The 12,455-nt window shown below is 42.3% G+C and overlaps 1 protein-coding gene across 4 annotated transcripts in view; it reads right to left on the bottom strand.

The window, feature by feature from the left end:
* Window positions 1–12,455, bottom strand: part of SETBP1 (SET binding protein 1) — a 402,738-nt gene that overhangs the window by 16,186 nt on the left and 374,097 nt on the right. For 3 of the 4 annotated variants that reach the window (XM_086373343.1, XM_086373342.1, XM_086373345.1), the window contains one exon: window positions 9,441–9,611. The exons of the other annotated variant lie outside the window; for it this stretch is intronic. In XM_086373343.1, coding sequence (XP_086229469.1) covers window positions 9,441–9,611 — 171 coding nt within the window. The remainder of the gene's footprint in view (window positions 1–9,440; window positions 9,612–12,455) is intronic. 4 annotated transcript variants of the gene reach the window in all.

Genomic DNA, 12,455 nt, shown 5'->3' with positions numbered 1-12,455 from the left:
TAAATTATGACTTACATGATTAAATCATAGCATGACATGACTTCATTTTTGACATGAGAGGGGTCATAAGACAGTAATATATTGTTTTGAGTATGTGATTGGTGTTTTTATCTGCTATTTCATTTCTTTCTCATCACTGCCTAAAAAGCAGAAATTATTTTTCCTATCTCACTGATGAGGAAACTGAGACTCAGAAGTCTTAGACTGTTACTCACCTAAGGAAATTAAGTACTGCAGGCTATGCAATAACACTGGTCCTTGAATTTCAAATCCAGTTTTAACTTTACATCTGTGTGGTAGCCAGAAAGAGTCCAGGTTTCCTAATTTCTAGCAGGTAATATTTGTAATTCAGTTCACTTCTCTGGGCTCAATTTCCTCAGCTGCAACATGAAGGGGTTTGCAGAAATCCCTTCTAGTCTATTCTAAATCAGTCTTGTCAATTCCAGTATAAGTAGGAGAAGGAATCCCCCTGGGAGGTGCTCTGGGATTATCACAATGACTCTCCAAGGTAGAGTGAAGTGGGCTGCGGGTGAGTTGTACCTCTCTCTATGTCTGTCTGTCTCTTTCTCTGTCACACCTGTTTATTCTCTCTAAACCTCTTTCTTCAGTCTCTTAGACTGACTTACAGTCTGCCTGGACCACTAAAGATCATTCTTAATGACAGTCATTACACAGTTCTTCCACGCTGCCTGAGGCCATTTCCGCAGCAATAAGCAGGAAAGACCCTGTCCCCCTTCACAGCTGGGCTCAGTATGCCAACTTCACTGGAACCAAGAAGTTTTTCAAAAACTCTCCATTAATTACAGGAAACCAAAAGCACTGTCCCCCCTTCTCATTAACACAATTGCTTTCAGTGGCCACTAAATTATCTCACTACCATTAAACTAACAATCTAATTAGACTTCTGGAAATGGAAAGAGCCAATGAATAAGGCAGGCATGTCACTTTCATCTCAAAACTGATCGTAAAATATTTGTGCCCTTTTGTTCTTGGCCACATAAAATCTGCCCTGAAAGACTGTCCTTTCATTCTCTCCTGTTTATAAAGAGGAGTTTGAATATTTGATATAAAATGAGTATCTTAATAGAAATCACTTCATGTGTGGGAGGTTTTCTTTCCCTCATTTCTGAGCGTGGGATCATTATTACAATGATCGCACCTGACTCCCCTGGTGTGTGATGCCTCACAGCCAAACCTCCCACTGGGCTTCGATGAAGGTGTGAATGATACTATCACTAGGAAGATGATAAATTGTATTATTATCATTATTCTGTTTTTAAGAGGGTCTGATTGTAGCAAGAGGTGGTTGGGAGTGTAATCTGTACAAAGCATTCGGAGAAGATAAATTGAGTTAAACTTCTCACAGGCATAGCACTTTCCAACCTGACGTTAAACCCTCTGTCTTTCCTAAAATTTCAGCTCTGGAGAGAGCAAAATTAGTTAAATCCAGTCCAGGCATGTTTACTGAGTATCTACTATGTAACCCAGCTCTGCAGGAGGTTCTTGACACCCAAATATGATTAAATGTTGCTTAATAGCAGTGTTCCTGGATCTTTTTTCTCTTGTTTTCATCCCATTTAGCCCAAGGTTCTGGAAATTCATGGGTTACTCAATACTCATTGAATGGAACAAATCTTAAACAGGAAATGGTTGCTGCCCTCCAGAAATCAATACTTTGGGCAGAATTCAAGAATGGTATATATAAAATAATTAAGTACGCATCAGCATAGGCCAGTGTAAACTCCAGCTTTCCACTGAGAAGTTCACCCTGAAAACCCCAAAGGATTTCTGAGTAAAGGAAAACATTTATGTGTACAAGTTCCTCCTCCTCTGTATAAGCACATACCCATTTACCAAATATACCATGCCATTTAGGCTGTTTTTTATCTTTAACTTGAAAACAATCTTCCTTGGAGGATATCCTGGTGGACTAGCCAGAAGCTGGTCTGCTACTACTGAACAGAAGATTCTAGAGGCCCCAGAGGTCCCTCTCAGGTTGCTCCTTTTGCAGAACAGTCTCAGGATGATTTGCTGTTTCTGGGGCTGACATGGAAAATAAAAGCAAATCAATGCCTCTCAACTCTAGTAAATATCATGCTAGAGTATGTGTTTTTGTGCAACAGATGGTCTTGTGCAGGAGACAGTTGTCCAATTCATTTTGACTAGTATTTAATGATTAGCTATTGTTTGCCCATGCCACCTCAGAGCTAGATACTGGGGTTTCAACGTTGAATGAGGAGTACTGGGTTTGGGCTCCCTGCAGCATACAGCAAATTCCCACTGGCTATTGGATTTACATACGGGAATGTATATGTTTCCATGCTACTCACTCAATTCATTGGTCCATCCCTCGCCTTCCCCGACTATGTCCACAAGTCTGTTCACTATGCCTGCGTCTCTGTTGCTGCCCTGCAAATAGGTTCATCAGTATCATCGTTCTAGATTCCACATGTATGTGGTGGGGTGAGGTGGGAGATAGGAGGAAGGTTCAGAGGGAGGGGACACATGTATACCTATGGCTGATTCATGTTGATGTATGGTAGAAAATTAGCACAATATTGTAAAGAGATTATCCTCCAATTAAAAATAAGTTTTAAAAAAGTCAAATAAGGTCTGACAATAGGGCAGTGGACAGTGCAGAACATGACACAGACACCACATTAAATGTAGGGATCAATGATCAACAGGCTTGTAGGGAGCCATGGGGCACAGAAGATGTGGTGTCTCATGTGGGGTGATTCTCAAAGTGGGTGTAAGGGAAGCCTTCTTAGAGTTGAAGACACTTACGATGAGTCTTGAAGAATAATCATGAATTCAATATTCAAACAGCTAGAGGAGTGGGTGAAGGAGATAGGAACATTCCAGGGTGGAAAACAGGTAATAACAGTAAGAGTTTCTAACAGTAACAATAGTAGCAGCGACAATAAGACTTACTTGCTGAACTCTTCCTATGTGTCAGGCACTCTGCTAAGATTTGCTTAAGGCTTACTTCATTTATTCCTCACCATAATCCTTTATGCTGGGTACCATGCTTTGCCCCGTCCACAGACGTGAACACTGCTTTAGTGGAGTACTGAGCTTCCAGTGCAGGCAATCAGAAGCAAGAACACATGCGTTCAGCTAGAGCGTTGCACAGCCCACAAGTGGTGTCAAGAAAAATGAGCCAAAACTTAGAAACGAGGTAAATGGATGGGTGCATGTCCTTTTGGAGTCTTAGCGTCATTTCACAGGCCTGCCCAAGGATGATTAATTATCCAGGGAAATGTACCCTTATTGAATTCACTATCCACTGCTGAGTAAAGGCTCAGATTCTGCCAGGTAATATATTAACTTGTAGACTTTTGCCCAGAAAATATGCAAATTATTTCTTTCCAGTAGAAATATAAGCCCAGAGGTTATGGTTTTATTGCCCATTAGGAGATTCACTGAGCAATCTTGCTGAGGATGCTTTCTCCAATGCCTACATTCCTGCAATGCCATTTTCTATTTCTAATTCTTTCTGGACCAGTTTTATCACCATGTTGGTTTCCTCATTAAAGAGCTGAATGAATCTTTGACATGAGTTTTTAGTTTTTTGAAAAGTACACTCTGACAGTGGGGATTCCAAAGGAGTTTGGGGCTGGCTGACATTTTCAGGCAAATGGGGTTGCAGCAGAAGGCAGGGGCTAGATTCTGGAGAATATGATGCTTCTTGGGGATGTTTACAGCCGTGTTGTTCAATCGCTAAGCTGTGTCCGACTCTTTGTGACCCCATAGACTGCAGCATTCCAGGCATCCCTGTCCTTCACTGTTTCCTAGAGTTTGCTCAAACTTGTGTCCATTGAGTTGGACAGCTTTGGCCATAGCAAGAACTCAGCTTTTCTAGGATGTCCAGTTTAGAGCCAAAGGGAAGGGGCTCTTTTAGGACTTCATGTTCAGTAGAGCTTGCTAGGCAGAGTCTGTTTGCTACTGAGCTACTGAGCTCATTCTGAGCTACTTCAACATCAGTGGGTAGGTAGCCCTTTAGAACATTTGAGTGATATGTTTTTTAAATAAAGCTTTATTTTCTCTAGATCTTTTTGAACTTTTTCTCCTGTATATTTTAAGTGATTAATCTGGACTTAGAGAAATTTATTTTACAATTTGATGACTTCTTTGGTTTGTATACTTATGGCTCTTAGATGTTCCAAATCCTATCAACTTGCACATATATTTGCTCTATTTTGGTTCTTTTTGAAGGACAAGACTTTTGGCTGAATTGACCTGTTATTTTGATCAGGAGCTTCAGATCATGATTCCCCATATGACAAAAAACAAATACATTACTTTACAATTCTGAAGTTCCTGTTCATTGCTTCTTGCATTTGTACCTGGATATTATTTCATCCTTTTGCTTTTAGAAGCAAAATGTCTAAACATTTGATAGACTTATGAAATTTAAATATTTTCACTTACTCTGATAGTTCTAAACAAGATATATCATGCAGTTTGAGAGAGTAGTTTATTAGCCTTGATACAAAACAGATACAAACTATAAACTAAGAGCTATGCTCCCTCCATTGCCCCTCTGTCATCTCTAACAAGACTATACCTTCAACAGGTGAGATTTGGTGACAGCAACCTTGATACATGTCTTTTTTCCTATTTGAATTTAAGATGAGAGATTATCAGTGTGTGTGTGTGTGTGTGTGTGTGTGTGTGTGTGTATGTGAGAGAGAGAGAGAGAACAAGAAAGGAATGCCTGCCTATTTGCTTGTTTTTCCATCACTACTACTCTGGACTCTTGGTGTAGAAACCAAAGAAATTTATTTTCTTGGTGTTTTATGAAGTGCCTACAAACTTTGTAATTTACTTAATAACATAGTCTCATCCTAAATACAAAGTGTGGGAGCATGTTTTAGTAGTGAAATCCTGTACTCTCTACACATCCCATAATCTCCTTGAGAAATCAGTTCAGTGTGTAGAGGATCAGAAAATCAGGCTAACTTATTCAGGTGCACATTATCTGGTGTGGTTATTCAATCGCTATTGGAACAGGGCAATAGAAGTTATTTCAAATTATATATCATTTTGAACAAACTTTATTGAAGCTTTCACTGCATTAGCCCTAATTACTCACAATAATGATGCAGTGCTGCCTTGAACCAGACCTCCTGTGCTGTGCCAGGGGACTGCAGCTGATCAATGGCTATTGAGCAGTTTGATCACAAAAGCTGACCTGCTTGAGCACCAGTGGCTCCCACTGCCTTCCCTCCCTCCCAGAAGGTCACAGACTGACATGTTCTCAGTCTGGCCACTCTCTCTTATAGCTCCTTTTCTGCCTCCTCCTCCAAATCAATAACTTCATAAGCAGCACGACTACCAGACTTGGAGAAGCTAAAAAAAAATTCCCTTAAACAAATAAAAATACACACATACACACACCTACCAGCTAGAAAAGACATATTTTTAAGCCTCTGACCTACATTCATTTCTTCCATTTCATGTTTATAAAATGAAGTGGGAAATGTTCCTTTTTCTCTTTCACCAAAGACCACCTGTCTAAAAAAAATACCATTAGGACTATAGACTGATAAATTATTTGGCAAGTATTTACCAACAGCCTACCACATGTCTGTCAAATGTTTCCCATTTGCTTGTTAAGCAGTTCCAATATCAAACATGTTTTTCTCAGATGTCTCCCATGTTGTTTGGTACTGAATACGTATACAGCTATTCCCTTGTAATCATTCATTTCACTCAGTGATTATTTATTCAGCACCTACTATGTGTCAGGGACTGTACTAGATACCTTAAAGTAAATGGAATTTCAAGTTAATTGAATTATTTTAGCATTTTAAAAATCTCAATAGGGAATTCCCTGGCAGTCCAGTGGTTAGGACCCTGTACTTCCACTGCAGAGGGGATGGGTTCCATCTCTGGTTGGGGATACCTCATGCCACGTGGTCAAAAAAATACCTCAATAAATGATTTCTTAAATTAATTATGCTTTATAAGCAACTTAATTTTACTCTTCTTTCCTTTTCCTTCTCGCACTTGTCTGGGTTTTCAAAATCATTCCATAGAAATGATGACCTATTGGAAAATAAGTTGATTTCTGTATACAGCCAGAAGTAATTTCTAAATTACCTTATTTATAGTGAAAGATGGTACTCTAAAGAAAACAATAAAGTGAGTTTTCTCATCGCACCCCACTCCAGTACTCTTGCCTGGAAAATCCCATGGATGGAGGAGCCTGGAAGGCTGCAGTCCATGGGCTCGCTGAGGGTCGGACACGACTGAGTGGCTTCACTTTCACTTTTCACTTTCATGCATTGGAGAAGGAAATGGCAACCCACTCCAGTGTTCTTGCCTGGAGAATCCCAGGGACGGGGGAGCCTGGTGGGCTGCCGTCTATGGGGTCGCACAGAGTCGGACACGAATGAAGCGACTTAGCAGCAGCAGCAGCAGCAGCAGCAGTGTACAAGCACCGAACTGAATGAAATCAAACCCAGAAACTATTTATTAACCGCCTTCTGTATACTTGACTTTGGTTAAAGCATCCAATTATGAGTTTCACTCACTGTTCTCTCAAAAAATTAGAAGTCCATAATTAGGGAGAAAGAAGTCTGCCTCTGCTACTGTTGGGCCTATGACAGAAATGAGATTCCACTGGAAATCAGGCAGTAAATCAAGAAATTTGAATTCTAATCCAACTGCATGACCTCAGGCAAATTTCTGAATCTTGGAAGCATCAATGTCTTCACATGTGAAATGGGGCACTGGGCATGAGCCCAGGTTGTGCAACCCTAACTCTCTTAGATTTATGGGAAGACATTTGTCTGTGGGGAGTGGAATCTCAGGACGGTCTGGTCTCCAGCACCTGCAGTAGGTCTTTAGCTTGTTTCCCCGTAAAGTTCCGCTCAGCAGTCTAAGACCCGGAAATGGACCAAATCTGTGAAATTCTCGTGAGGCTCTCCTTTGAGCACTGCCAAAAATAAACAGCCTATTCCTATATCCTGAAACAGGAGGGCTTTGGCTCAGCTCTTATTACCAGAAAGGCGGGTTTAAAAGTTTAATATCCACCTGTTTCTATGCCCGTTTGGCATATTTGTAAATTATTGAATGCAAATAGAGGAGGCGAGCCTGTAGAAGCTTGGGATCCCAAGAATGCATTCTCTCACTCAGGATGGAAAGAGTTCAGGAAAGGAAAACAGGGGATCACCTGTCTTTTGCCTCTGGGAAATATCTATTCTTGGCAAGCAAAGGTGGAAACACACAGGCTAATTTTTAAATCCATAAAGGGAGGTCTCCAGAGCTTAACTGACAGAGTTCAATAAGCAGTTATCTGGATGGGTATGCATACTTTGGGCTTCCCAGGTGGCACCAGTGCTAAAGAAAACCCCTGCCAATGCAGGAGACATAAGAGACATGGGTTCAGTCCCTGGGTTGGAGACATCCCCTGGAGTGGAGCATGGCAACCCACTCCAGTATTCTTGCCTGGAGAATCACATGGACAGAGGAGCCTGGGGGGTTACAGTTCATGGGGTTGCAAAGAGTGGGACACAACTAAAGTGACTTAGCATGCACACACACACATGCAGACTCTGGCCCAAATCTTTTGCTCCAGCCAAGTGATGAATTCCTAGAGTTCCAGGCATGGTAGCAGTGCCCTCTTCTCTATCCACAGATGCCCTTCCACAAAGATATTGCAAGTCTCAGGGGCAGCTTCTTCTGCTTTCCTCTGTGATTCTCCCTCCTAGAGGGAGAGCTGTTCTCATAGCTGGCATCCTTTACCTGGCATTTCCATCAAAAACGTTTCATTTCACACCTAGCAAGTGAAAGATGCTAATATTCTTGATCATATTGGAGAGATGATCCCATTTCTTCAAAGCAAGATTTCCCAAGTGGTGGTAAAGACTACCATTTCCAAGAGATGTTAAGAACTATTCCCAGGAAAAAAAAATGAGGTTGTGTGGTCAGGTAAGATCGTGAAATTCTGTGTCTCACCCTCCTGGAACTTCACGGTGCACACTGGTCAATTAAAGGCTTAGGAAAACCCTGCAGAAGGAAGCAGGTACAGAGTAGTATTCCTCACACTCATCTAAGTTTGAAAACATCTACCACAAAACACCTACTGATATTTTGTGAGACTCAACGTGGGAAATCATGCCAAATACTTCTTTCTGTTATTTCAGTTGGCCTCCTTTCCTAATTACCAATGGTCTCAGTGAAAGAGGTGGGTATGGAGACAAGTTGAGTTCTCTATTTAAAGCAATCTGCTGAATTAGAGGGCTTTTCTGGTGGCTCAGACGTTAAAGAATCCACCTGCAATGTGGGAGACCTGGGTTTGATCCCTGGGTTGGGACGATCCCCTGGAGGAGGGCATGGCAACCCACTCCAGTATTCTTGCCTGGAGGAAGATGGGTTTAGACTGAATATCAATAATGAGTGTCTTCTTGGGCTTCTAATCATAATAGGCATTTCTAAATACGGCAATATGCCTACGATTTACCAGTACATCAATTCAACACATTTTATGGAATGTGCCATCATTCTGGGTGCCATGAAGACAGAAGAATCTAAATCACGGGTTCTATCTCTAAGGTACATACAATTCTGTCACAAGAGAAAAGTTAAAGAGAAGCATTTCTTATGCAGTCCAAATGCACGACAGAGATGCTGCACGCTATTGGTATTCAGAGAAGGTGTGACTTACTTGCTGGGCCTTGAAGATCTGAAGGATGTGAATAGGAATTGAGTAAGGCTGTCCTCAAGAAAGGTGTTAAGCCAAGCGCAAGGTCTTCCTTCCTGGCAGTAGGGATGAGTCTAGCATACTGGGGTTGATACAGGAGATGATGCGTGAAGTAATGGAAGGCAGAGCATAAGGGATGTCTGAGTAAGGAGCTTGTATTTTATAAACTGCTAGTGAGGAGCCAGGTGGCTATTGAGGAATTCATGACATCATGAGGCAGAATGAATTGACCCTCAGGGAAGCGCTGATTATTGTCTCCTAACCCTGGTGAGCACAGGAGATAGTGAAATGCAGTGGTCGAGACCATGTGTTTTGGACCTGAGTTGAAATCTTGACTGTCTAAAATTTCCCGGGGCAAGTTTCCTTACCCTTAGCTTCCTCTTCTGGAATGAAGATGCACGTATTTGTTCCAGAGAGCTCTTTTATGAGTTACATGAGATGACACATATAAGGTCCTTTGTGCCGAGGCTAGTAATTACGAAGAATTCAGTGATTAATACTGTTACTATTACTCACTGACCTCTGCTTCCAGGTTCTGAGATGATCTCCTTCCTTTCTTAGACCTTCTCCCACTTGAAAAATCCAGTGCTGAAACAGCGCCTGTGCTCAGCATCTGTGGGAGGTTGGCTGAGCACAGAACGCTTACCTGTATTCAGAAGCACATTTCCAGAGGGCTTCGCCATGCCCACCTTCCCTGGGGCAAATCCAAAGCATCTGAAGTGCTCACCTGCATCCGACGTTGCTGCCGATGCAGCAAGGAGAGATAACACTGGGGCAGGTGGGATCGCAACACTGTCCACCGTGGCTGGCTTCTTCCTGGTCATCACGGTGGACGCTGAGCTCTCGTTCTTACCATGCGTTGCCGTTTGGTCCACTTTTAAGTGGGGACTTGGTATCCCTAAAAAAACAATGACCCCAAAGCCTACAGTCACTTTAAAGAAACAGGAAGACAGGCAACATAAAATCTGAAAATGACCCAAGGTCACATCATCAAATGATCTGAACTTTGGCTGCAAGAATGACATTTTAGAATGTTTAAAGAAAAAAAAAAGAATTAGAAGCATGACTGGTTTTGGTTTTGTGGCTGTTAGTGGTGACAACATTTGGGTGGGCTACCTGAAAGTAGGGGTCAGGGCACAGGTCTAATGGATTATCCATTGCATACACTTTACCTTCCATGGGTCAAGAAGCCTGTTTTTTACAGAGGTTGTGGTATACACAGCATGGAGGGGAGAAGTGCACCCCATCCTAGCGAGGCTTCTCATCTCAGTCAGCTGAGGAGACAAGACTAAATGAAAAGGAAAAGTGTGGGCAACAAGTGTGGGCAGGTCTGCATGTTATTCATTCTAGGTGCTCGGGAGGAAGGGGTTAGTGTGGGAAGAAGTGGGGAAAGGCTTCCCAGAGCAGCATGGTTGAAGAAAAGGCATTCTCAGTGCTTAGGAGAATGTCTCCTAAGTCATGGGTGGGGAATGAAGATGATTCAGGCAAGAAGTCAGTCTTCTGGAGGCAGAAGATGCCCTGTGGGGACTGTTGTATAAATAGTCATCAGACCAAATGAGAGCTGTACGTGGGGGCCTTTGAGTGTCTGGTCATAATAGTCACATCTTTATGATGCTGAAAAGCCTGGGTAGGCTCTTATAAGGTGCCTGTGGATGGGTCTGGAAATTTACTACATGACACATTATAAGAACTATTCTGGAGCCTTGTTTCCTGGGCTCAAATCCAAGCCCTCTTACTTATCAGCTGCGTGATCATGAGCAAGTTGCTTAACCTCTCCAAGCTTCAAGCTTCCTTAACTGTGCAGATGGGACGGGACCACATTTTCTCATAGGAGTGGTTTGCAGCATCCATAAGTCAATCAAAATAAAGGGCTCAGAACAATGTCTGACACATAGTCCATGCTATGTGTTTCCTGTCATGATTATTGCTATTTTTACTACTATCACTATTATAACTTGCTCCACAGGTCAAACTAAAACCAGCCAGCAAAGCCTCAGTTCTCCTACCTGACATGACCAGGGATTTCTGGGGACCTTCCACATCCCTAACTGAAAAAAAAAAAAAAAATCACTCTCCAACTCATCTAAGCCTAAGTTCAGAGACTGGAGGTATCTGAATCCATGTCAAAAGGTCATCTACTCAGAATTTCTTTATTTGTAGGCTACAGACCACTGATAGCAACAACAAGAAGTGGCAAATAGCAACAACAATAACAAATAGCAATTGTTGACTTTTTTCCCATCCAACCAACTTGAGTGACACTGGTTCCTCCTAGACTGTCAACGTACCTCCACAGTGAGATCTGCTTACTTGGGCCTTAACAGCAGCCCTGTGAAGCATGTAGTGTAGAGATTACTATTTTCTTAATTTTATAGAAGAGGTCAACACATTTCTGGGATGTTAAGAGATAACTGACTAAACTCATCCAGCTCTTATTGTCAGAGCTGGAAGTTTTCAAGTAGCCAGATGCTAAACTCAGGGGTCATCTTGGTGCACTGGCCATCTTCCAACATCTGCCCATGACCCCGCCTACCAACAGCATGCTTCACACTGAGGACACAGAGGCCCTGTATCACACCTGGAAAAGGCATCTGTAACCACCTAAGGAAGAAATCCTGACATTTTCATTTACCTTCCACTACCTAGATAGCATATTCAAAAGCAGAGACATTACTTTGCCAACAAAGGTCCATCTAGTCAAGGCTATGGTTTTTCCAGTGGTCATGTATGGATGTGAGAGTTAGACTGTGAAGAAGGCTGAGCACCGAAGAATTGATGCTTTTGACCTGTGGTGTTGGAGAAGACTCTTGAGAGTCCCATGGACTGCAAGGAGATCCAACCAGTCCATTCTAAAGAGATCAGTCCTGGGTGTTCTTTGGAAGGAATGATGCTAAAGCTGAAACTCCAGTACTTTGGCCACCTCATGTGACGAGTTGACTCATTGGAAAAGACTCTGATGCTGGGAGGGATTTGGGGCAGGAGGAGAAGGGGACGACAGAGGATGAGATGGCTGGATGGCATAACCGACTCAATGGATGTGAGTTTGAGTGAACTCTGGGAGTTGGTGATGGACAGGAGGCCTGGCATGCTGCAATTCATGGGGTCACAAAGAGTCGGACACGACTGAACGACTGAACTGAACTGAACTGACCTTCCTCCTACTCTCCACCCCAAACCTCTGAAGCTTCCACTTGAGGAGCTGTAAATAACAATACCATTTTTGTTTTTTGATTTCATATTTCATAGAGTTTTGACAGTGGGGGTGCACAAACATCAAATTCTATGACAGAGAGACTGCAAGGCACAACCACCAAGAAATCAGGAAGTGCAACAATCATGGAAATGACCCCTGGATGATGCCAGTTTGAAAATATGTAGGTGTGCAAGGGATAGGCAAGGTAAACACAGGTAATGTATGTAAAATGCAAACAAAATCTTCTGCCAGGAGATACATCCAAATAGCTAACTGTGGTTATTCCGAGGAAAGAGAGCACAGGAAAGATTAGTGTGGGAGTTTTTACTTCTGCTCTTTAGCCTTCTTTAGTGTGAATATTTTTTAAACTACAAACATATTTTAAACTGTTTTTCCATTGAGAAAATACACATAGTTTAGAAAGACCCTAGTGGTCTATCAGAGTATGGTCATCAGAGTAGACTGGCTGATGCACTTTGACTGTGGATGGCTAACAAATCTAGCAATGGGACAGAAAGCCTAAGTCAGGAGAATCCCCCACAGTGGTAC

The sequence above is a fragment of the Bos grunniens genome, chromosome 24 (assembly GCF_055505025.1).
Source record: "Bos grunniens cultivar Pamir isolate PY7600 chromosome 24, Bosgru_T2T1.0, whole genome shotgun sequence".
NCBI lineage: Eukaryota > Metazoa > Chordata > Mammalia > Artiodactyla > Bovidae > Bos > Bos grunniens.
The sequence above is the reverse complement of the archived record's forward strand: the minus strand, read 5'-3'. Positions and strand labels throughout refer to the sequence as shown.